The 23,649-nt window shown below is 41.4% G+C and overlaps 1 protein-coding gene across 2 annotated transcripts in view; it reads right to left on the bottom strand.

The window, feature by feature from the left end:
* LOC137882471 (junction plakoglobin-like) overlaps window positions 1–23,649 on the bottom strand; it is a 99,950-nt gene that overhangs the window by 28,425 nt on the left and 47,876 nt on the right. For both annotated transcript variants that reach the window (XM_068724799.1, XM_068724800.1), the window contains exons 2-8: window positions 19,187–19,241; window positions 17,901–18,134; window positions 5,998–6,251; window positions 5,677–5,915; window positions 1,221–1,422; window positions 985–1,129; window positions 690–793 (exon numbers count right to left, since the gene is read on the bottom strand). In XM_068724799.1, the coding sequence (XP_068580900.1) occupies window positions 690–793; window positions 985–1,129; window positions 1,221–1,422; window positions 5,677–5,915; window positions 5,998–6,251; window positions 17,901–18,134; window positions 19,187–19,202 (1,194 nt within the window). In that variant the 5' untranslated portion in view covers window positions 19,203–19,241. The remainder of the gene's footprint in view (window positions 1–689; window positions 794–984; window positions 1,130–1,220; window positions 1,423–5,676; window positions 5,916–5,997; window positions 6,252–17,900; window positions 18,135–19,186; window positions 19,242–23,649) is intronic.

Below are 23,649 nucleotides of genomic sequence, written 5' to 3'. Positions count from 1 at the left end.
AGACAAGGACCCCATTCAATGTGGATTATACCGTCCTATTGCACTGTTCAATGTGGATGTGAACATTTTGGTTTAAGTGTAAATTAATCTCAAAAAATCAAACAGGTTTCATAAAGAAAATAGTTTTCTCTCTTTTCCAATGTTTTGGGGCAGTTTATTCACCCAGTATACAGACAAATTATTCCCTGTCTAATTACTTCTAGTTAACATATCCTGCTCACCAAGGCTGTCCATTGTCCCTGCTTTGTTTTGCAATTGCAATTGGGCCTCTGTGCACTTAATTCAACCTTGATATCCAAAGCATTTGGAGAGTGGGCATGGAACATTATGTTTCTATGCCGATGACCTCTTTCCTTTTTACCTTAATAAATGTGCGCCACAGATGCGACAGGAATCTTTGCCTTTTAATTTATCTCTGATAAATCTCTCTAAACATCAACTGTGGAGATGACTAAACTTGTTTTAGTGCTTGCCAGTGTTCTTATCCAAGTCATTTTAATTCAGTTAACCAATATATAACCTCCTTAAATTGGAAAACAAGGTGCCAAGGATTAAAAGTATATTCTCCAGGAGGAAGGTGGACTGGGCCTTTCTAGACGGATTCATTGGAAGATGTCTCTCTACCTCCGAGCCACAGCCATCCCTAAAGAAGAAGTAGTAGTAGTAGTAGTAGTATGATATATACGTACCTGTTTGGTTGCAGCATCTGACAGATTGCGAAGCGTCCACAGACAGTTTTGGATAAGACGCTGACTAGAACCTGTAAGATGTTGGCCCAAAGCCTGCATACCACCTGGACACAGACATAAACAGATGTATATAGACTGAACACTACACTGAATGTTCTACATTCATGTTCAGTGGCGTCAACACATTCTCACTTCCTACAAATACTGCCGCTTGGTATGTGGCCCTAAGGTTCAAACTATGACGCTCGAGGTACCGTCTAGCGTGAGTAAGGACGGGTTGGTGATGTAGACATACCAGCCTCTACTATTGCTGGCTTGTTACTGGGACAGACAGACAGCACTTTGAGAACACGACTGGTGGTCCACAGCAGCTTCTCATAGTTATAGTTCCTCGTGATGAACACCAGACCCTCTGGGCCCCCATTGGCTAGGATGATCAGCTGAGAAGAAACAGGAATTAGGATGTGTAATTCTGTAATAAACAAGTGGATAAAAATGGGATTACCTCCTATGTTAAGGTCCTCTCCTCACCTTGCTCTCCTGGTTGCCATAGGACAGGAGCTGCAGACAATCAGTGGTGATGGCCAGAAACTTGGGGTTACTCTTTTTCAGTAAGGGAACCATCCTCTGTAGGCCATCAGCAAGACGCACCGCCATCTTAGCCCCCTCTTGATGCAGCAGCAGGTTGTGTAGGGTTGTGATGGCATAAAATAAGACTGATTCTACTGGTGAACTGCATTAGGAAACAGAGGAAGACAGAAGAAATTTAGAAGATTTAGAGATTTCATGAGATTCATTCATTTCAAGGGGTATTAAGTTATCTTTGACCTTTTACTGACCTATATCAGCCACCAATATATCATTTTACACAAGTGATATATGTGAAAAAGAGAGAGAGAGAGAGAGAGAGAGAGAGCTCTGTTTGAGAACTTGGAAATGTCAGCACCTGATAAAGCTATCGTTTGGAAATATATTATACCTGTAATTTATCCAATTAAGAAAACATTCCGGTCTTTTAACCCTTTGAACCCTTGGCTGTTTTTGCTCAGGTAACACTTCCTTTACATACAGGCATTTGGCATTTTCACTAAAGCAAGGCAAGTCAAAAGACTCTGAGAGACCCTGTTTGATTAATAAGGTTAATGTACAAATCATGTTTTAGCCATGCTAGCAGGATGGCTCCAGGGATTGCAATGCTGTTGTTTTTCAGTAGGACATCTGTAGATGTTCAGTCCTCCACTTGGTGGTGGGTCCAGACTGAAATATCTATTAGAAGAGCTATTTGATTGACTGCCATGACATTTGAGCCAGACATTCATGTTCCAATGAGGTTGAATTGTAATGACTTGAATTATCTGAATTCTCACTAGGTCTAAATACCAATACTGTATGTCTAAAAGCCTTCATACACCAGGGATGTTTATTTCGCACATCAATATATTTTTTAAAACTTTTGTTTCTCTCATAAATACGTTCACACAGAAAGCAAATATTACGTGGCATAAGCGCAACAAATTTATTTTGGGTCGATTTTTTTAGATCTTTCACACATATAAAGGTATCACAGAGCAAGTATATTCAAAACATACTCATGGTTATGAGTAAAACAACAACACGGAGGCTCCATTGTCCGAACCAGGTGGCAAACTGTATGAGTCCGTTCAACCTTGACAAAGGCAGCATAGACCAAATCCATTCCTTCTGTCATCACCATTCATGGTATGAATAGTTTTCATGCAAAATATTCACAGGCAAGTACAAAGCCCATAAGTAGCAGCAAGCTATTGACATTTCCATGAGCCACAGCTCTACTTTGTGCTTAGTGCTGATTTGCATCTTTGATCAGAGAGAGCGAGGTTACCCTCCTCCTATATAGTTCCACACTTGGGCCATTGGAGGAAATGGAAACTACGTTTCCATTTTAAAAGAAATATCTTGTGCTACGTTTGCACTGAGTGTCCACACTAGTCTGGAGTTTTAGAGCACCGAAAACAAAGGAGTTTAGAAACTCTAGCGAAGCCGGGTAAGTTTGAAAAGTCCAGGGATGCCTCGTAGTGTGGACAACGGAAAGTCAAGCCACCGGAAGAAAACAAACAACAGCCTTGATTATCGATCGATTACCAGGTTAATTCAATATGGATAACGGATTAAAGGCATTGCTGACCTTGTTGTCTATACTAGCAGCTGTTCTACATTTTATAATGCTACTACTGCCGACATGTGCAGGAGTCAAGCTGTTATTGGAGCGATTAGCGAGCGGCGTGTCCAGAACGTTATCAGACCTACAGTGCGGACGTCTGAAGTCACAGTTTGCGGCTTTGAAGTGGACGACGGACAGGAAACGGAGGACTTTCCTTTTCTTATTTTGTTCTGCACAACCATTATGAAGTTCACAAAGAAACTGTAAACGAACAAAAGCATAGTTGCTCTCCAGTTACCAGCAGAGCTACGAGTGAGAACAGAAAGCAACGACACCGAGGAAATAAGTGAGAGACGTGTGTTAATAATCTAGTAAACTTTGATTTGAAAGTGTTCATTTTGAAGTAGATGTGTTGTGTGAGAGAGAGAGAGAGCTAGAGCAAGACCTGCTGCCTTGTAACTCTTTCCACGAAATCTGTCTGTTTGAGTTTATAGAGGAAGAATATATGACGATCTTAAGTTTCAAGCACAACCTTTTATTATTAAAGAGTACTGTTATACTTGTTATATTTTCTTTAATTAAGCAACCAATCTACTTTATGTTTAGACCGACACCCGCATGCTCAGTGTCCGTGAATAGTCATGTGATGGCGTGCTAGTATGGACGGAGATCATTGAAAACAATGCTGAAATGCCAGTATTTTGCCCCATCAGCCCCATCGCTCTGAGACCTCTCCACTAATGCATCTACTTAGGTCACGTGTGTTTATTCCGGATGTGTGTAGTGAATAACACCGACAGTGTTTGTAAAAATGTAATGTTGAATGTCATTCTTTCTCATAGTCAGCCTTTTGCACAATAATGAACAGAGTCATGTCGCTGTTCAGTTGGTGTGAACAGTCTCTTCTACAACTGAACATATCTAAAACCAAAGAGATGCTCATTGACTCGCAGGAGACTTTTTTCTCATCCTCCTACCATAATCAAAGGGGAGTCGGTGACTGCATTCCATCCAGGATGATGAGCATGCCAACACTGATTTTTTTTTTTTATGTTGACAATTCTTTTCAAAGTGTTCATAGTTATACATACATACATACATACATATTCTCTCCCAGATTAAGTTTGTTTTTTACAAGCAAATGTTTCACAGACCTATCACAGTCTGTGGCATGAGGAGGAGGGACAGGGCTGCCAGTAGTAAACACAAACTATTGGTACACAATATTTCTAGCAACTCAGGTATATTTCCAAGATCAGACCAATGATATGTTTTAGCAATACAGACAAAATAATTCATGCTTTTACCGGCGTCAGTGCCTGAGAGGTAGCTCAACTTCAGATTGTGCAGACTTTTGACAAAGACCAAACGCTTTTCTTACATCCCCCAGTTTTAGCCTCCCTGTACTGCTTACCTATTTATTTTAGAATCAATTTTAAAATCTTACTCTTGACCTACAAAGCTTTACATGGCTTTGGCTGGAGTACATTAGTGAGCATTTAATACCCGAGGGTGATCGAGCACTTTCTGTACTGTCTGCCAGTTATTATTTGATCTGCTGATACTGTTTAAATCCTGTTCAAACATAGTTGAGACTGAAGTGTAGCTAATTGAGAACATCATTTGGGAGACAGGGTTGGTTTATTTGTGTATGTACTGTATTAATATGTTGTTTGGATTGCATTCAGGGGCTGCTCGGTGGTGTGGTAGCTAGCACTGTCGCCTCACAGCAAGAAAGGCCAAGGTTCAATCCTTGGAGTTTGCATGTTCTCCCCGTGACAGCTTCTCTTCGGGTCCTCCGTCTTCCTCTTCCCCAATGGATGACTCTAAATTGCCCGTAGGTGTGAATGTGAGTGTGATTGGTTCTCTCTGTTTAGCCCTGTGATAGTCTGGCAATCTTTCCAGAATGAGCCCTGCCTTTGGATCAGCTGAGATCGGTTCCAGCCCCCCCCCCGCAACCCTGAAGAGGATAATGATGGATGGATTGCAATTTTCAGAAATTTTTGTGCTTAGTACTGCTATTGACTGCTCTTTGGAAGCCAAATTGCCCCTCGGGGATGTAAACGCTTTACTTTGAAATTATATTCAATTTGGAGTATACTTATGGTTTGCAGTTGTGTATACTATACAAATTAGATATGAAAGAGAATGTATAAAGCATCAGACATGTATAAATACATTCAAAGACAGTTAACAAAATGAGAGACGAAAAGAGCAATAAAAAAGCCTACTCAAAGATATGGAAAAATAAGAAATATCTGGTGATAATACCTATTCCCTGTGTCTAACTAGATTGCTGCCCAGTACCTCACTGGTGTGTGAGAGTGTGTAGAATCAGGTAGAGGTGAAGAGGGACGGAAGGAGACATGCTGAATATTGATGGCATGAATGGACACACACCAAACAGGCTGCTCTCTGTGAAGCTCTGTTAGTTCTGATTCTTTATTCAATTCTCTTTCATTTAACTTCTGAATTATCCAAATCAATTATGAGTGTGACGTATCCTCCTCTGTTAAGCCTCAGTGTAAGAGATTAACTCCGCAGCCCTGCCTGGGGGTTGGAAAGGTCTGCATTCGGTGCTAAAATTTAAGACTTGCATGTTTGCCTCATCTGTTACAATTGTCAGTTGGCCTCTGGTTGTTGCCACAATGGAGATGGAAAGCTTTCAATAGCTCGCCACATGAAAATCTGTTGCCCCACTCTGAGCCTCTGCTAAAGAGCTACTGTAACTCCTTGTTCCTGTAGTTGGCAGAGACATATTTATACTCCCAAGTAACATGATCGTCTATTTTCAATTTAATAACAGCATGTTCAGACCCACTGAGGCAAAGTTGTAAGTATTTCTACCTTAGCATGCGGACCAGTGCTGGTATCCCTCCAGACTTGAATATCGCCAACAGCCCCTCTTTTTGGTGCGACAGGCTGTGCAGCACGCTGGCCGCACAACGGGCCGTCTCCATGTCAACTGCCGTCGTCATGGCGCGCACCACAGCTCCCACCATTGTTGGAGATTGCACCAGCACCCGGCGACTGGCCTCTTTACGGGTCAGCTGGTTAACTATCATGGCCGCCTTGTTCACCACAATCTAGAGAGTAGAGAAAATAGAATGTGTGTGTCTGACAGCTCATTTAGTGAATTCTTAATTATTCAGTTTGACAGCAACATACCGGATCTTCGTCCGCCAGCAGCTTGGTGAGCTCTGGTACCGCCCTGGTGGCCAGCTCTGCGTCGTCCTGGTAGTTTATCAGGTGAACTATAGCCGTCTTTAGCAGCTGGGAAGGTTCGGCCAGACGTTGCACGTTGCTCTGCTGTGAAGGATCTGACTGGACGGGCATGGCCTCCTCCCCCTCCACCAGAGTCTCTGGGAACATGGCGGCCCTGACACGCTGAGCCCGGGTTAGTGAGTACTGATTGTCTAAATCTGTCATAGGGAGATAGAGAGAGAATAAGAAAATAATAGAAGGTGACTGATCAGTAGGATGGCTCACTTCAAGCAGCACCATGTTAGCAGCTCGGTAAAGCTGGGGCTTTGAGCTAAGTGCTAATGTTAGCATGCTACATAACATGCCAATATGCTGAGTTCATTGTTTTAGCATAGTGACATTTGCTAATTAGCAATACACATAAAGTACAGCTGAGACTTATCTGAATGCCATTATTTGTTTATGTATTTGGTCATAAACCAAATATTGGACCACTGAAACTTGGGAGGATACCAAAGTCATCCTGAGGGGAACATGGATGTCTATACGTTTTCATGCTAATCCTTCCAATAGTTCGAGAGATACTTCACTCTGAACCAAAAATGTTAACCTCAGGGTAGCACAAGAATCCGAGGATCACCAACATTCTTATAATACAATGGAATTCAATGGCAATCCATTTCATGTGTGTGGAGATAGTTAAGCCTACATACATCGCCATGCTGCTTTTGTAGGTAGCACTTTTTCAGTTTCATTTCAAAATAGATATTTGAGGAACATTCTTCTGGAAACCCACTCATCACTCACCTCTGAAATGCTTTTTAGTTCCTAAACAGTATTGAATGCAGAACTTGATGTAGTTAATTAGGGTGATAAGTATGCATTCATATATTTAAGATTTACAAAATGAAGCAGTGAGATAATTGCCAAAATTAACTGAGCAGAATAGAACCATCTGCTGTTGAACCTGAGGATGATTATTGTGTACGCTAACTGGGTGGTAAAGTGATATTTCCTGTTGAGCCTCAGGTTCTATCATCATTAGAGGTATTTTGTAGTCATGCCTAAGGAGGAATAAGTGCTTCATAGATGATTTAATCATCTCAGAGCTGATGACAGTTTATGAAGGTTGTGAATTTAACCTTACTCGTCTTAGCCTGAGAGGGTGATTGTGAAGGAGGAAAATGAAGGGCATGTTGTCCGTAGGTGATCTTGCTCTTATGTGTCATTTATGAAAAATGAACTGGTTTGGTACCAATTAATGGATGTCGGGCTATCAAAAACAAAATTAACCAAAAGTGACAACCCTTTTTAGGCTGCATTCAGATTCATCAATATAGGCCTAACCTGACAACACATATATGACCTATATGACTTTTAGACCTTTCCTAGCTTGCAGGACATCTCTGTCCTTGAAACTGTGAACTTGGCCGTGGAACCCGCAGCGGAGTTTACAGATCTGCTGTTGATGAAAACCATGTCACCATGTATAGGTCAAACTGGTCCTGAAAGTCCTGCCGGGAGACGCTCTGAAACAATCAGACCGGGAGACAACCTCGACATCAAACATCAAGTGAAAGATGTGCGGCCTTCTCGAGGAAAAGTACGACCTTGCTGCCTAGCACAAACTTTTGCCAAATGCCTTCATGTTGGACCGTAATGTGAATCACACCGATGACACGGAGGAGACAAAAATAAGCACTCATCAAAGAGATGTTAGGAGCTTTTGCTGCCACCTGCTGAAGTCACGGACAACCACCTCTGCGTCCATACATAAGAGCGCTCGAGCAGATAGGAAACTCACGAGATACGTACAGGCGGAGCTCATAGACTCCACCCTGGAACATTGCTACCCCTCTCAGATCCTCTCTGAAACCAAATAAGGTGAACATATTAGGTCTGAATCTCATAGACTTTATTCTTCATGCAAAAGGAAGACATTTTGTTTTTTTACTATACCCGGTGCCTTTGATAACCCTTTTTTATTTCATCAAGACTGTTCTGTTGAAAAGAAACAAAGCTTTCTGAATTAGCGATGGGGGAAACAAAGCTTTCTAAAACACTGAATCCATATGAAGCAACATTTTGTATTGTAAAGACTGATCACTTTTACAGCTACGTTTTTTTTATATTCTGTGGCAAGAACACGGGTGTGTCGTAACAAGTCTACGAGCCTCTTTATTGTCATTGTACAACAGGGTTTTGCAACGAAATTCAGTTTGTATTCCCATGTTGCTACATAAACAAACAAAACAACTTAACAAAACAATATTATTAATGTGTAAGCCGGAGTCAAATTCCATGTATGCGTGCGTCACTTTCGGTGGCGTGTAGAGCGGGGATTTTCCTGCGATTCCACTGCACTAAATCAATCCTCGCACTTTCTTTTCACATGTTGATGAGGGTGTTTTTGTTATAAATGTAGTGACGTTTATGGGAGCTACCAGCCCCCATATCTGCACGTGTTACCATTGCCATAGAGGCTTATTTTGGGCTGGTCATGTGATCTTTGGCGTGGTGAAACCAGGCATCAAAACATCTTGCCACAATATTTCTGCTTTGAAAGCTTGATACTGTGTTGAGTAGTCTTCTTTGAGAATAACATTCCTGTGGCTAAGTTTCTTGAGTCTGCCTCCTGACACATTTCCCCACAGGTTGCCTCAGTTAACAGGCCTACCTTTAACTACTTTAATTGGTTAGGCTAGCAGAAATTAATCTCTTTCAAAAACCCCTTTGCCACATTGGATTATTTAGTGAACTGCAGTGGCTGTAGTAAATACAATTTTATGCTAACCTATAGGTTACACACCAGCATTTAAATAATACATTTCAATAGGTGATACTAATCAGTGTTAATGATACGTGCAAAGACAATTGTGTGAACGTTTGTTTACATTTTTACACTGTTGGCAAAAAACTATTTATCTTGTCAGTGTTGACCTTTGAGGGGACGGAGAGCCAGAGAGCTATGCCAGAGAGGATGCTATTATAGCTTAGTTGTTCCACCGGTGCACCATTCACTTTGATTTAACCTCCTCTGTTGGAGTAAAAACAAAAAAGATTAATGGTTTGCCAACAGTTATGATTATGAACTCAATGGTACAAATATCTTGTGAGTAAACTTTGTGGATTTCATTTCTCGTTAGCGACTGAGCTAAGCTAACTGACCATTAACAATACCTCCAGTACGCCAGTGCACACCATAATGTATTCATTGTTCTTAGAAAGAAACTTATAACGTAATGTTTTGTATCAATTGCCTGGAGTTGGAGTTTACTGTAGATTAGCTAACATGACAAGATCAAAAATGAGCTCAAACCTTTATGCCAATCACCATGCATTGGTTAGCAATGAGCAACGATCACTTGCTAACCTGGTTGACTTTCACTTAAGAACTTACAGTAAATTCAGTATTCAAACTTATTCTAACTATGAAGCAAGGAATCTCTGGCTGTGGGTGTGTCCTACGCGTGCCTCGAGAACCGTTTAGCCGATCTGTGTTTTGCTGGGGACCCAAGAACGTGAAGTGTCAAATTTTGTGAAATTTGACTAGATGGTGGTGCTATGACAACGCACTTTACAGTTTGGCCTGTAACTTTTAAATCGTGAAACTCAGAAACTTTTCCTGGATTCTGTGGGTCCAGACAAATCTATCCATATCGGCCACACCTATTTCAGTCTGGATGAATTTTCAATCAACTTATTATAAAGCAAGGAATCTCTGTCCATCTGTCCATCTGTCTGTCTGTCTATGTTTCTATCTTGTATGTCGAGACCCACCGTTCTACTTCACACTTGGATTGTGATGTATTGTTGGGGATCCAAGGACATGCAGTGTCGAAGTTGGTGCAATTTGAACATGCGACACATAAAATGTAAATAACCTTTGAATAAACAAGCAACAGCACTTTGTGTAGCAGCGGGTGCTCTCCGAGTATGCCATGTTTTCTGTTTTTCTCTAAACAGCCATGTCCTAAACGGGCGCCACGCTGGTTGAAGACAATAATTAATAGTCTAAATCTTCATCTATAGTGTAATTGACCACGCTGGTACATATTCTTTGCCTAAATATACCGTGATAGGGCATTGAGAGAATTTGAAAGAATTTACTGTTTCATATTGGTCTTTTGTTGAGCAACCATTTTGTCAAAAGTCAAAATTAGCATAATCTTGAGTGCATGATGTCAAAGCTTTGTGTGATGCTTCATGTAGTTTTAAACGCAAAGAATAAACATCATTGTTCTAAGCTATCTTAGTTTGTTTTTTTTCATAATGCATGAATTATTACATTTTCATGAAAAAAGTTCAACATCTGCATTTTGTAATACCACTGCAATATGTTATAATGTATTACAAGATGATAGGAAATGTACTTCATATTACATCTGAGTTGTTTTTTACAAAATTAAAATTACAAAATGTATGCATTTTGTTAAGCTATAACATAATGCTGAGTTATTACATGAATTGGGAAATCAAATTCCCCAATCAGTCATGTACAGACAGCATGAAACAGCAGTGGTTTTGTAACCTATAACGAAAGAAAGGTGGGAGCGTGATCATTAAGACGATATTCACTCATAAAGGGACAACATGAAGATGCTGAACTTGCAGAGCAGATGTTTGAAAAGCTGAGATTTCTGACAGCACGCTCAAAAAAGTGTCTAGGAAGAGAAGCAAACAGGGTGCTTTTGAACATGCGTCCTCAATTCCTACCTTTCCTCTGAGGAAGAGAAAAAACTAGACATTTTTGTCGGGCCTTAATTTGAAAGTCCATTAAATATGACGTGTGTCACAGCTGCATTGTCAATCTATATGACGACATGAAATACAGAAAATGTGTGCTGAATGCAAGAGAATGTACTCATTGATATAATCATTTGACGTCAGCAGCTGTGCTCAGCTCATGCTGAACAAAATGTCCGCAAAGGATACACTGGTGTTTCCTAGAGGTGCATTTAAGAGATTGGAAGATCATCCATGATGGCTGTGGTGGAAATGTCGTATGTTGCCTCACTAGCAGGTATGTTGGATTCAACAATGATGGATAAGAGGCACAGCAAAGCCTTGTTATCACGGATAATCCCACCAGGACTTAGAAAGAGCAAACAATTTGTTTTATCTTTAAACTTGTATGAATTTGTTCAGTTCCCATGCGAGGAGAAATACTCCTTCTTCTTACAGCACAATTTCTAATGGTACTACAAACTGAACAGTATTGCATGGAAAATCAGGTGGTTGGCCAGATAAAACATCCAAATGTTTGTTGGCACAGAACCTGCATCTTCACTCCAAGAATAAGTAAACCTGTTGTTCTGTACTAGGGTGTAAAAAGCCTTTTCACTGTCCTGCAAGACGCCTGACGTCAACCCCACCCAACACCTCTGGCATGAAATCCAACTGCAATAAAAAGATCATTTGGTGAAATTTGGTGATTGAGGAGGCCACATTTGTGTGATAATAAAATGATGGAGTGCAATTTTAAAATAAATATTTTTAAAGTATCAAGCGCAGCTTGGACTCAGCGGTCCTGCTGGCGGACAAAGATGTTTCAAACACAAAGGAAAAGAAGTGAGAATTCAGTGCAAAACATCATATATTGTTGTGAGATTATCTTTTAGGTTGACGCATTATTCTCTTTGGGTGACAGAGTGTAACATAATGCAGCACTGACATGAAAATGCTCATTAATTGCATGTAAAAGAGGATAAACATGATGTGTTTTTATGTTTACCGTATACTGGCAGTGTGTAGATATGACTGGACCACCATACTGCAGCTATAAGCACATTAACTATAAGGAGCTTATATTTCTCAAGTGTTATATTTTCTTCAGGCTTAACATATTAAGTTACATCCCAGGCAGCAATTGGTTTCAGATCATCTCAATACACTCTCAAAATAAAGACCACCAAAAGGAAATCTTTAAAAAACATACAATATCATCACATGATAATGCCGGTGTGAACAAGACCCAATACCAGTTATAGTTATTTTATAATTGAATTATTTTTCATAAATACACTACATGTATTCTAAATATTTTTCCCCGTTAGCTTATTTTCTCATTGCACAGCTCTTGTCTTCCTCTGTTGCTCTGCTTCCAGCACAGCTTGTTTTAAGTAGAGCTTTCATCCAATCCGATTTTGCCTCTATGTGTCACGATTCTTGGGCAAAGCAAAGACTCAAGAGCAGAGACCGACACTGGAGACGAGGTGAAGTTGAAAACAAGGTATTTTACTGGTCACCAAAAAAGTAATGAACAAGAACTTAAAGCGACTCCAACAACCGTGGTATCAAACTCTTTGTAATCAAAGAAAGGAGGATGGACTTTGTCTTTAAGTGAACAGCAGCTTTGGTAAGTGAACTGCTTTTTTTTTACATCTGCAGTAGCGTTTACTACTGCGTTAACTTTTTTATCGTGTCGCAGTTTTGCTGGATTGATTTTGACTATGTGCATCGTCCGTTAATGACGCAGAATCCCGTCATGCGCGTATTCATGTATCTGCACTCTGCAGTTAGTGTAGTTGTAAGTGTTGAGCTTCATTTTTACATGAAACAAATAGGGGTGTAGCAGTTCACAAAATTCTCGTTTTGGTTCAATACAATACAGTGGCGCCACAGTTCGGCCGTCTGTTGTCAGAGCAGGAGCGGGTCCTTTGGACATTTGATTCTTTGTTTGGGCTTTTGTTTTCTTTAACAAAGCAGGAATTATGGTCTGGCGAAATGGGGAGTGGCAGTTCCTTTAGTCCTGTTTGAATCAGTAGGGAACAGCTGCCTAAACGCTGCGGGGAGAGTTTGTAGCGCGTGTGCTGTTTTTGGTTTTCCTGCTAAGCTAGTCTAGCGTAGCGCGCCTGCCTCCCAGAACACACGTGCCTCACCAAAGTACAATGTTGTTCTTCCGTGGTGAGACAGCATGTTGCCTGTTACGTCAGGTGGGTTGCCATGTTGAGCGGTGATGCTTCTGCATTTTGCAAATGCAAAAGTTTTATTCAAACGTATTGTTCGATTTGTAATGCGTACCGAACCGTGAGCCTCGTACTGTATTGAGTATTGTTACACCCCTAATAACCTGTAGCTGTGGCGTCATAATGAGGTTATTAGGAGGTGGTGTCAGAATCCCTGTCAGACCAGACGCCTCCCATGGCCACACCCCTGACTGATGCACAGCTACAAACACTTTGTGTTATTGTTATTTGTAACCAAATCTTGTAATTCCACTCCTGTTAAGCACTTTGTGACTTATGTCTGTGAAAAGCGCTTTATAAATAAATTTCTATTTTCCCTCTATTGGACACAATGGGAAATACTTTCCTCAACCCATAAGCATGCGTTCGCCCACTGAAAACTTGCATGAGCGTAGACGGCCAATCAAGACACAGAAGCTCACCGCCACCATCACTTCGCCTTGACTTCCAGCTTGTGATGACTACTGCGGTGGGGTGTGTTGGGCAACCAATGACCCCCATCCCGCTTCCCCACAGGGCAGTGAACTGTCGACACCATGCTTTTTAAACCCTGACTCACCCAGTCCAAGCGGCTTTAGTTTTGCCCCCTCTACCAGACATCTGACAGTGTGTCAAGCATCTTGGCATCAGCCACTAAAGACGATAGCCCCGCTTGCCGGTTTGATGGACTTCCTCAGGGTGCAGGGTCACAAGGAGACATCTTATCCTGGCATTCCCTTTCTCGAAGATGGCCTCTCGGCCCTCCTGCTTCCATAGTAAGACGGCTGGTCAGAGAGCCAATACCTGAGACTGGGTTATTTTCTCTAGCTCTACAGCATTCCTCCTACGGTCAAGGGCGTCAGAAGGGGATGGATTGCCCCTCGGCAGAACTGCTACAGAAACATGCTGTCTGCTGTCCTCACTCACAGCAGACATCAGGGTTTGTCGGATTTTTCAGACCCGCGTTGGATCTTTGCATTCTAAAACCATTGCATTGCCTGCAAGATGTTCTGAATGTTAACCATCAAGCGGTTACAAGAACTGGTTTAGCTGGGTGATTGGTTCACCACTGTCTACTTAAAGGTTCATACTTTCAGATCGAGGTGGCTTCAAAACAGGATGTTCTTGCGTTTTTCCTTCCAAAGGATAGCCTCCAAGTACACAGACTTTTGTTCGGCTACGCCCTGGTCCCCCGCACTTTCTGCAGATGTGCTCTCCAGCTGCTGTGAGAGTAAGGCATGAGAGTCTTCCCTGATCTCTAAGACCTCATCGTCATGGCTAAATCTAGAGAATAGGTCATGTTCCACACAGCCCAGTTGATCTTACAACTAATCAAGTCAGGGTTCATGTTCAACAGGAACACCAACAAGTTGGGGCGACTGTGGCTAAGTGGAGAGCAGGGTCGTCCTTTAATCAGAGGGTCGGCGGTTCGATCCGTAGCTGTGTGCCTCCGGTGTGTGAATGTGATAGTAGCCCCTTCCATCAGTGTGTGAATGGGTGAATGATGACAAGTAGTGTGAAAGCGCTTTGAGTGGTCGGAAAGACTTGAAAAGCGCTGTAAAGCCCATTTACATTTACAAGTGGAGTATCTGGGGATTATGCCTGACATATGCAGGCTGCAAGCCCCTCTGTTGGATCACAGATGGATGCCGCAGTCTGGAACAGCTGCAATGTTAAACGTTTATGGCGTTGATCGACATTACTGGGTGAGCAGAAGTGGATCTGTTTGCTCACCGACGCAGCACTCACTTAGGCTATGCTAAAGCAATGCTCTTGGTTGGAGGAGAGTATTACCCATACAGTCCATTAGAGGTCCCCATCTGAGCTTATAGCTTACAACATATTAACTTTTCCACCATTGTGGCAGTTCACTAGGGAAGGAAAGTACCACCTAAGACAGATCGGGGTGGGATGTCAATGGGAAATTAGACATAAAACGTAAATAAGTGTGCATCATGCACGGAATACAGCTGCTTTGCTTTTATTTTGAAGGAGACTGTTGTTGAGTTTACGGGAGATGTGAGTTAGCTGTTAACCCTTTAAAAAATGTCAGTCTATGTTAAAAAAAGAAAGATTGACACAGAGTGTAGAGTTTTATTTACTGAAGTCAAAGGTAAAACTGTGTGCTTAGTTTAGGGATTACAACTTGAATCTCCATTACGAGACGAAACACACGGAGAAATACTAAAACTTGACTGATGCAGAGCGACACGGACATCTGAGGCTTTGTAGCTAAGCTGCTAAAGCAACACGCTCAGAAGATGTTGGTTCTCTTTGGATCGACCTCCATATGTGAACAAACCTCCGTGATGGAGTTGAACTGATCCAGATCCAGATCCTCTCTCACTGACATCAGCTGTCAGCTGTCCTTCACATCTCACCTCACACATTCAACCTGACTTCAGTTCATCCTTCACTGACCTGACAAACAGAACATGAGGTCATTGGACTACAAACAATAGTAATACAAGTACTAATCTATCAGAAACATGATCCCTGTCAGTGTTTTACTATGATATATGGATTTTACTATGTATATTGTTTGGATCATTGTTCCTGCAGCAGATGTTTCAGGTGGAGCTCATTTTAACTCCTTTATACTCTGTTGTTCAGTTTGGGGAGTTAGGAAAGGTTTCAATGATAATGGTGAAAGTAACTAGTAACTAAAGCTGCCAGACAAAAGTAATGGAGTAAAAAGTACAATATTTACCTCTGAGATGTAGTGGACTGGAAGTATACAGTTGAATAAAATGGAAATACTCACGTAAAGTACCTTGAATTTGTACTTAAGTACAGTACTTAAGTAAATATACTTAGTTACATTCCACCACTGATCATAATATTTACTCTTACCACTCACAGTTCATCAGAACCATACAATGTACTGCTCTTTATAAAGAGGTGGAGTAACAGTCCCTGTCTCTCATGTGGCCCCTTAGAAAACATAATTGCCCCCCCCCTGACCTAAGATGTGACAATTAAGGCCCATAGCTTTTACAGCCCACATATTACTGTTCACATTCAGTTGACATTTTTTAATGTACGCCAATATATTTGTATTTTGCATATGTATTTGCTTTGAAAGTGCCAGCACCGCTGTGTCAACTGAGCTTGAAACAGCTAGCTCTCTCAACTAACAGCCCAAGTGGGAGAGTTTGCCTGGGCTTATTTCCTAGAGGAGACTTTTATTTCCTCCCATGAGCGTCAGGTGATTGGTGAGAAGCAGAGTGTAACAGAGTGAATGAGGGTAGAACAAAGTGTCTTCATATTTACTGTGATAGATTATCTCACACCATGGAAGTTGGTGTTACAAATGAGGCCTATTTGCAGGCCTCAGCTAGAATAAAGATAAGAAATACCTAATTAAGTGTATAATTAAATAAAAAAATAAATAAAAAAAAAAAGTATATATTTTTGAGATGAGAAACATCATGGAACTATCAGAATACATGTTACAGGTTCACATAAGATAAGGATGGAACACAGCAGAACTTGGAAAATTCAAAAGCTCGCCCTGGAAAAACAGCAATTTCAGGATATTGTTTTTTGGAAAGTATGGAAATCCAAGATTTTAAATATGATGAGCTCTTAGAACAACTGATATAAGCTCTATATACACAGTTATACATAGATACAGTGAAACATTTATAAAATATAGAGCATATAAAATTAGAAAACTGATTAAATATTCCAATATTTGAATAAAAAAGTATTTTTTAAATTCAAAAACACTCTATATCACTTCTATGTATCACTCCTGATGTTCAATGAATCAAAAGACAGAAGATTGGACCTTTTTTGAGTGTTTTAAGCTCTTTCTAAGCCCTTTTTAGTTGTTTAGTTTAAGGTCAAATACTGCTTCAGATTCAGCCACTCTCTCTGTTCAGGGCTGTATCTCAGCCCCCCTTTCTCCGATTTTCACCATTGAGGCATCCTTCGAACCGTAGGAGCCAATAGAATTGCCTGGAATTGAAAGCTAGATGATTGACAGCACTATTAGCCAATAAAGCTCAAAAACGTCCCATCTCTGAAATCTAATTTGCTGAGCTTCCAACCCTCCCAAGAAGCCGAGGAGTGTCGGAGAGACACGAATCGAACGGATTCACACGGAGCACCAGCAGCTGGACAAACATGCAGTGGAAGTACGGAGATATTCCATTTTTTCGCTGAGATTCGACCAAAAGTAAGTACAATATTCGATGAAAGCTGTGTGACTTTTTGTGTTCGAAGCTGAATATCTCTGCGATGGTTTACCGGAGAGAGAAATGGAAGATATGTCCGTAATCTCCGTCAGGCGGACATGCTGCATGTTCGTAGGTAGCACGTTGCTAACGGAGTGTAGCAGCTGTTTTCTCCGGTCTGTCCCAGTCATATCGAGTATGATTTATGATATTTTGTTATTTGTTTGCTTGGCTGATGGGAGATGTGTTTGTCTCATGTAGAAGTGACCTAGTTCATGTTGTTCCCAGGACGCTGAGGTTTCTGCAGAACTATAACATCATTATATTCGTTCTTCGTGGGTTCTCTGCCAGTTACTTTTAACACAAAACTCTCTAAGTTTTGATGTACTCTGCGTCCAAATGGGGGACCCTCGGGTGTACAGATGAATGTCAGAAAAATTGTGTTTCTTCTGATGAAGCAAAACAAGTAATCGTACCTCCATTTACTCACAACAAGCTAAAGGTGCTAATGATGTTAGATACTGATCAATATTTCATACGCATCTTAAATAAACACTGAGCCATGAATACAGAAGAAAGAGCAACATAGACACACAATAATGCAGACAGAGGAAGAATATGATGATGAAACTCTGTGCAAAAGAATGACAGAAATAAATCAAATAAACCCCAAAACATGAACTACTGAAGCCAAGTGCTTCTTGACCTCGCTCAGTTAAAGCACTGCATAAAGTCTCACCTGTGGGGCTCTCTAGACCACCAGCTGCTGGGTTTCCTCCTCCCACAGTGGCGGCAGTAGCAGGGACAGCGGTAGTACTGGTTATAGTACTACCGCTGTACTTCTTACAGCCGCTGTACTCAGTGCTGCTCTCATCGTCCAGGATTGTGGTGGCTCCTGATTGGATTCCAGAGTCTGAGGCGTAGTAGGTCTGCTGCCATTCTGCCACCTTCACCACACTGTCCGCCTCACTCACTGCAGGCACAGTACAGAGTGAAGGACATCATACGAATACAAATACAACACAGTCGTAATAATGAGTAGTAATAGCAGTTGTAGCATTAATAATACCAGAAATAATATTAGACAATGATCACTAGTAATAACAGTAGTGGATATAGTAGAATGTTGATGATAATAAAAGCAGTCATAGTAATAGAAATGTGACTAATACTAATGATATTGAACCAAAGGCAAAAACACACCTTTTTTTTTTGCTCGTTTTTTGTATTTTAACTTTTGATTAGAAATATGATGCTCGTAGCTTTCTGGTCAGCTTTTAAATACAATCGCCTCAAGGCTGAACACCTCCTGTTTCAAGTATAGTGAGGACAACACTAAAGTTGAGCAGCCTTCCACATTGCCCAGGTGAAAAATAAATATGCTAAATATATTTAATCTTAGCATACTTGAGTATACTCGAGTATACTTGAAGCCCTACTAATCATCAGTATGCTTAAAGAGTGCTATTTTGGAACAACTGATTTTGTACTAAATAGATTTTAGTTGTGATTAAATAGTAGTTATGGACAATTTGAAATGTATTTAGTATATTTTTTTGTGCTAAATTGGAACAACTTAAAGTATGCTTATGTATTCTTCTAATGTTTGTCAGGGTACTAGGACATTCAGTAATAATATTATTGGGCGTCAGAGCAGTAAAATACCAGATATGTCTATCTACTTAAACTACACAAAAATGACAAACGATCAGAAAACTGAATATGCAAATGAGTGTCAAAGAAACCATATGGTGTCTGTAGTGTCATGAGGATTTCTACTTTCAAACTCAGAGTTTGAAAGTAGAGTTGTGTGAGGATCAATCAGGTGCCGCAGCATCAACACCCTCAGTCATCCAAAAGATGGTTCAACCAGTCATTGTCACCTTCACTTAACACAGTGAGCAGTTTGGGAGTGAATGAACATTGGACGTTTCACGTTTGTGACTGTGTTTATGTGCTGGAGATGTATACAGCTGATATCAGCAGACAGCAAAGAGCTGGCTGCCGTGGTGACAGATCACTTACTTTGCATGGACATCATCTCCACCCACTGGTACCGCTGCCTTCACTGACCTCTGACCTGCAGAGCAAGAGGGGACACATTAGTTTTGCAAACAGGATTGCTTATCAGATTCAACTAATCCTCTCTGCAGGATTAAGGCTTTAATCACCATATTCTGCAAAGCATTAAGGAATTAGTTCGTCTCACATTCCTCCGAAAATACACCACTGCACAGTTCATCAGAGGGTTTAGTCAGAGGAACATTAGCTTTTGCATGGATCAAACTTATGAGCCTTCAGTAACCACCTATCAGCACTGGCGCCCCCCAGGGATGTGTGCTCTCCCCACTGCTCTTCTCCCTCTACACCAACGACTGCACCTCAGAGGACCCGTCTGTCAAACTCCTGAAGTTCACAGACGACACAACGGTCATCGGCCTCATCAGGGACGGTGATGAGTCTGTGTACAGACGGGAGGTTGAACAGCTGGTCCTCTGGTGCGGTCAGAACAACCTGAAGTTAAACAAGCTCAAAACTGTGGAGATGACAGTGGACTTCAGGAGGAGCCCCCCAACACTTCCACCCCTCACCATTCTCAACAACACTGTGTCCGCTGTGGAGACCTTCAGGTTTCTGGGATCCACAATCACCCAGGACCTGAAGTGGGCCCCAAACATTGACACCATCAGGAAAAAGGCCCAGCAGAGGTTGTACTTCCTGCTCCAGCTCAGGAAGTTCAACCTGTCTCAGGAGCTGCTGATCCTGTTCTACTCCATCATCATCCAGTCTGTACTCTGCTCCTCTATCACTGTGTGGTTTGGATCAACCACCAAACAGGACAGGAACAGACTACAATGGACTGTCAGGTCTTCAGAGAGAATCATTGGTTCTAGCCTGCCCTCCATCCTGGACTTGTAGACCTCCAGAGTCAGGAAACGGGCTGTAAAGATCACTGCAGACCCTTCACACCCTGGACACAAGCTGTTCAACTCCTCCCCTCTGGTAGGAGCTACAGAGCTCTGTACACAAAAACCACCAGAACCAGGACCAGCTTCTTTCCTTACCTACTTTTTGAATATATATTTATATTTATACTGTAGATATTTGTTAAATGTTTATGCTTACATCTTTCCTGTTTATTGTAAATTCTGTGTATGTACGTGGAGAGCAATGACAAACTGGAGTCAAATTCCTTGTAAGCATACATGGCCAATAAAGCTGATTCTGATTCTGATGTCCACCACGTCTCTAATGAGTCCACATTCATGTTAGTGATCTTTTCATTCTTCTCAAAGTGTACGTTTTTCGTTAGTATAGGTTGTAAATACCCTCTCTGCATTTATTGCTGTTGTGATAATAAATAATTTCTTTCCATAAAGCCAAAAACTGCCTGGGGAGCAGCAGCAAGATACAGAAATGTCAATGTTGTGAAGCATATAAAACTCCAGAGAGCACCTTTATCTAACTCCCAGAGGCCACGGCTGGTGAAAGGTCACAGTGTCTCATCTTCCCTGCCAGGAACCCTTCATAGACCCAACTGCCTGCTGGGAATTCGCACTAACGCTCAGATCGAGATGAAGTGTTTGTGTTTATGAGAATGCACATGAGATATTGCTACACTAAAGTACAGCACATCCACCAGTCGAGCTGTATTTGATGACACCTCATTATGACCTAGGACAGATCAAGATGTCAAACTGATTGATTAGTATTTTCGTTTTGGCAGTAGGTATTGAAGCACAATATTTTAGCTACTGCAACAGCAGTTCAATTTTACCCAAATTAGCTATTTCTATTTTAAATTTTCCAAGCTGCTAATCCCCAAAATATTCAAGACAGCTGAATCATTACTAACAAAACATCCTTTTTTGTGCACAAAATGGGAATGACATGACAATAGCGTGTTTACTGCTCTCGTATACAGTTGTGGTCCTGGTCAGAAAAGTAACTCTTTCAAACATTTTACTCTCAAAAAGTCAGAATTGATCCAAATTACTGCAAACTCACAAATTTGCCTCAGAGGGCTTTACAATCTGTACATCAGAAAAGGAAAAACTCCTCCCAAAAAACCTTTCATCAGCAAAAAGAAAGAGACCTCAGTGAGAGCAACAGAGCCCTGCCTCTACCAGGATGTACACAGATGTCATGTGACAGGCTGCTCTCATCCAGTGTTCGTAGCTATACCTACAATAAAAGAATGCGCCGTAATTCGTAGATATCCCCAAAAATAATGTTGTATGTTATCCATGTATTAATGAACGAGGAAGTATAAAAACAGCAAATATTTGATTTATTTGTCATGTACCTTGCGTACCTCAGTAACAGCACTTCTGTACTTATTTGAACCCAAACCATGACCTTTTCCTATACCTAGCTACGTTGTTTTGTTGCCTACATGTCATTCACCCATTCACGCCCATCCATACGCTGATCTCCTCAAGAGCAAGTTGGGGTTAAGTGTGTTGCCCAAGGACACACTGGCATGGACCGGACACAGCCACCCACATAGACCTGGCAACCCTGCTTCCTTTCATCAGGTGAACACAAACACAACTCCAAATGGATGCTGATGTTGCTCTGTGTATGTTGGCTATTCAAAATGATGTTCTCCAAATTCACTTTCAACCCATATTATAATATTTCAGTGGAACTATCCTGTTATGTGTATTTGATGTGTTTGCAATGAGTGACAATGTACAGAAAGTGCAAGTTTTGGCACCACTGTGGCCCATCAAGTCAGCCAGTATGTCCCCCCCCTTTCACTCATCACCACATCCAGCTCAGGAAAGGCTCAGCAGTACACCAGTGGACGGTGTTTGCTCGCTAGCTTTAATGAGTCTTCATATCTCCCCAGTGTCGTGGATGTACCTTATCTAAAAACACCATCGCTCCACATAAAATCAATACTCTCAATTACAACACATGTTGTGCCTGTGGGGCACAGCAGCAGCTGCCTTCAACAGCATACAGTAAATACAGCTGATTCAATGAACACTGACCTCTTGTGTCTGAAGGCTGTTGGTTAATCAATAGAAGTAGGCTGCAGAAAGCAAGCTCCTCATTAGCATCGATGATGACAGCAGCTGTTTTGATGACTACTGATGTAATATCAACCTACACTCGGCAAAACGGTTGAGTCGAATTACCTCGACATATTTTCATTCCAGCTAGTTCCTGAAGATCTCCGAATCACTTTTCTCTCAATTTGGGAATACCTAATTCCCTTTGGACAGCAAGAATTACAGCTTCATGGTTGAATCAGATTACATCCACGTCTGACCAAAATGTCTTCACTTCATTTTTTTTATCCTACATTTCCATGAAATTGGCATAATTAGAAAATACATTCTTGAGTTCATGCTGCTGTTACGTTATTTAACATGAGTACACCGTGAAGTTTTATTATGTTTTATGGTTTGATTTTCAATCAAGCAAAGGGAGTACTTAATGCCAAAAGGCACGGTCATTCATGACATGTTCAGAAGTTTTCCATAGCAGCGAAAAGCATGAAGTCCTTAAGCAGGATCACGCCGGCCTCATTCAAGCAAAGTGCCCTGGTCATTGCTGACCTCATCACAAACCACAATAAGCAGGCTCAGTTGGCATAAAGACCTTGAGCGTCATCATGGAACAAATGTCGTCCTGGATGCAACTTCTGTATGAACTACCACAGAAGCGGTCTTTGCCAGTTGCTTGTCTGTCTGTGGTCAGATTTGTCACAGTAATATAGTCACAATAGATGCAGTCATGAACATTCTCAGGTGTAAAGTAGGATCACAAAAAAGCACCATGGGTCTTTCCTCAGCAGCCCCGGTTAAATTGAATTAGGGCCCTTGGCTGAACGTCATCCCCTCTTTCTTCCTCCTTCCCTCCCTCAAAGAGGTGTGCAGTCCGAGCCCGGCCATCAGGAGTATGTGGGTAAGAAGTGGCAGATGGGTCATTAACCCAGCCCACTCTACACACCGGCCTGACTTGGCGTCGTAGTGACGCGATTCTATTGCATGATGGCCTCCTGTTGATGTCTTCTACTTATTCATTCATTTGTTGAGTAATATTCTAATTCCTCATACTGTTGTCCTGTCATGTGTTGGATGCTACCATTTGACCCTGTCTTGGCCATTGCATCATAGTCCTCGTGACCTCACATGCTGGTACCTTTAGTGGTATCACATTCAATGCAGCAGCAGCAGCACTCGACGATCTGTCAAGTGGACAGCAACTCACAGCACTGGTGCAGGTAAACTTTAATTTAATATATAGAATAAGTCTGTTTAGCAGGGTGGATGTGTTGGCAGATGATGTGTCAAGTTACATCCATGTTTGTCCAAAAAAAAACACCCCTTTATCATTTTATCTTATTAGACGTTTGTGTGAAATGGTCGTAATTACCATATGAAATATTGAGTTATGGTCATCTTTGAGTCCAAGGGGATGTTTGTGCCAAATTGAAGAAATTCCTTCCAGGATTTCCTGAAATATCTCCTTCA

The sequence above is a fragment of the Cebidichthys violaceus genome, unplaced genomic scaffold, assembly GCF_023349555.1.
Source record: "Cebidichthys violaceus isolate CVI_PGR_0920_01 unplaced genomic scaffold, fCebVio1.0.p SCAF_32, whole genome shotgun sequence".
NCBI lineage: Eukaryota > Metazoa > Chordata > Actinopteri > Perciformes > Stichaeidae > Cebidichthys > Cebidichthys violaceus.
This window is presented reverse-complemented; position numbering and strand designations above follow the sequence as displayed.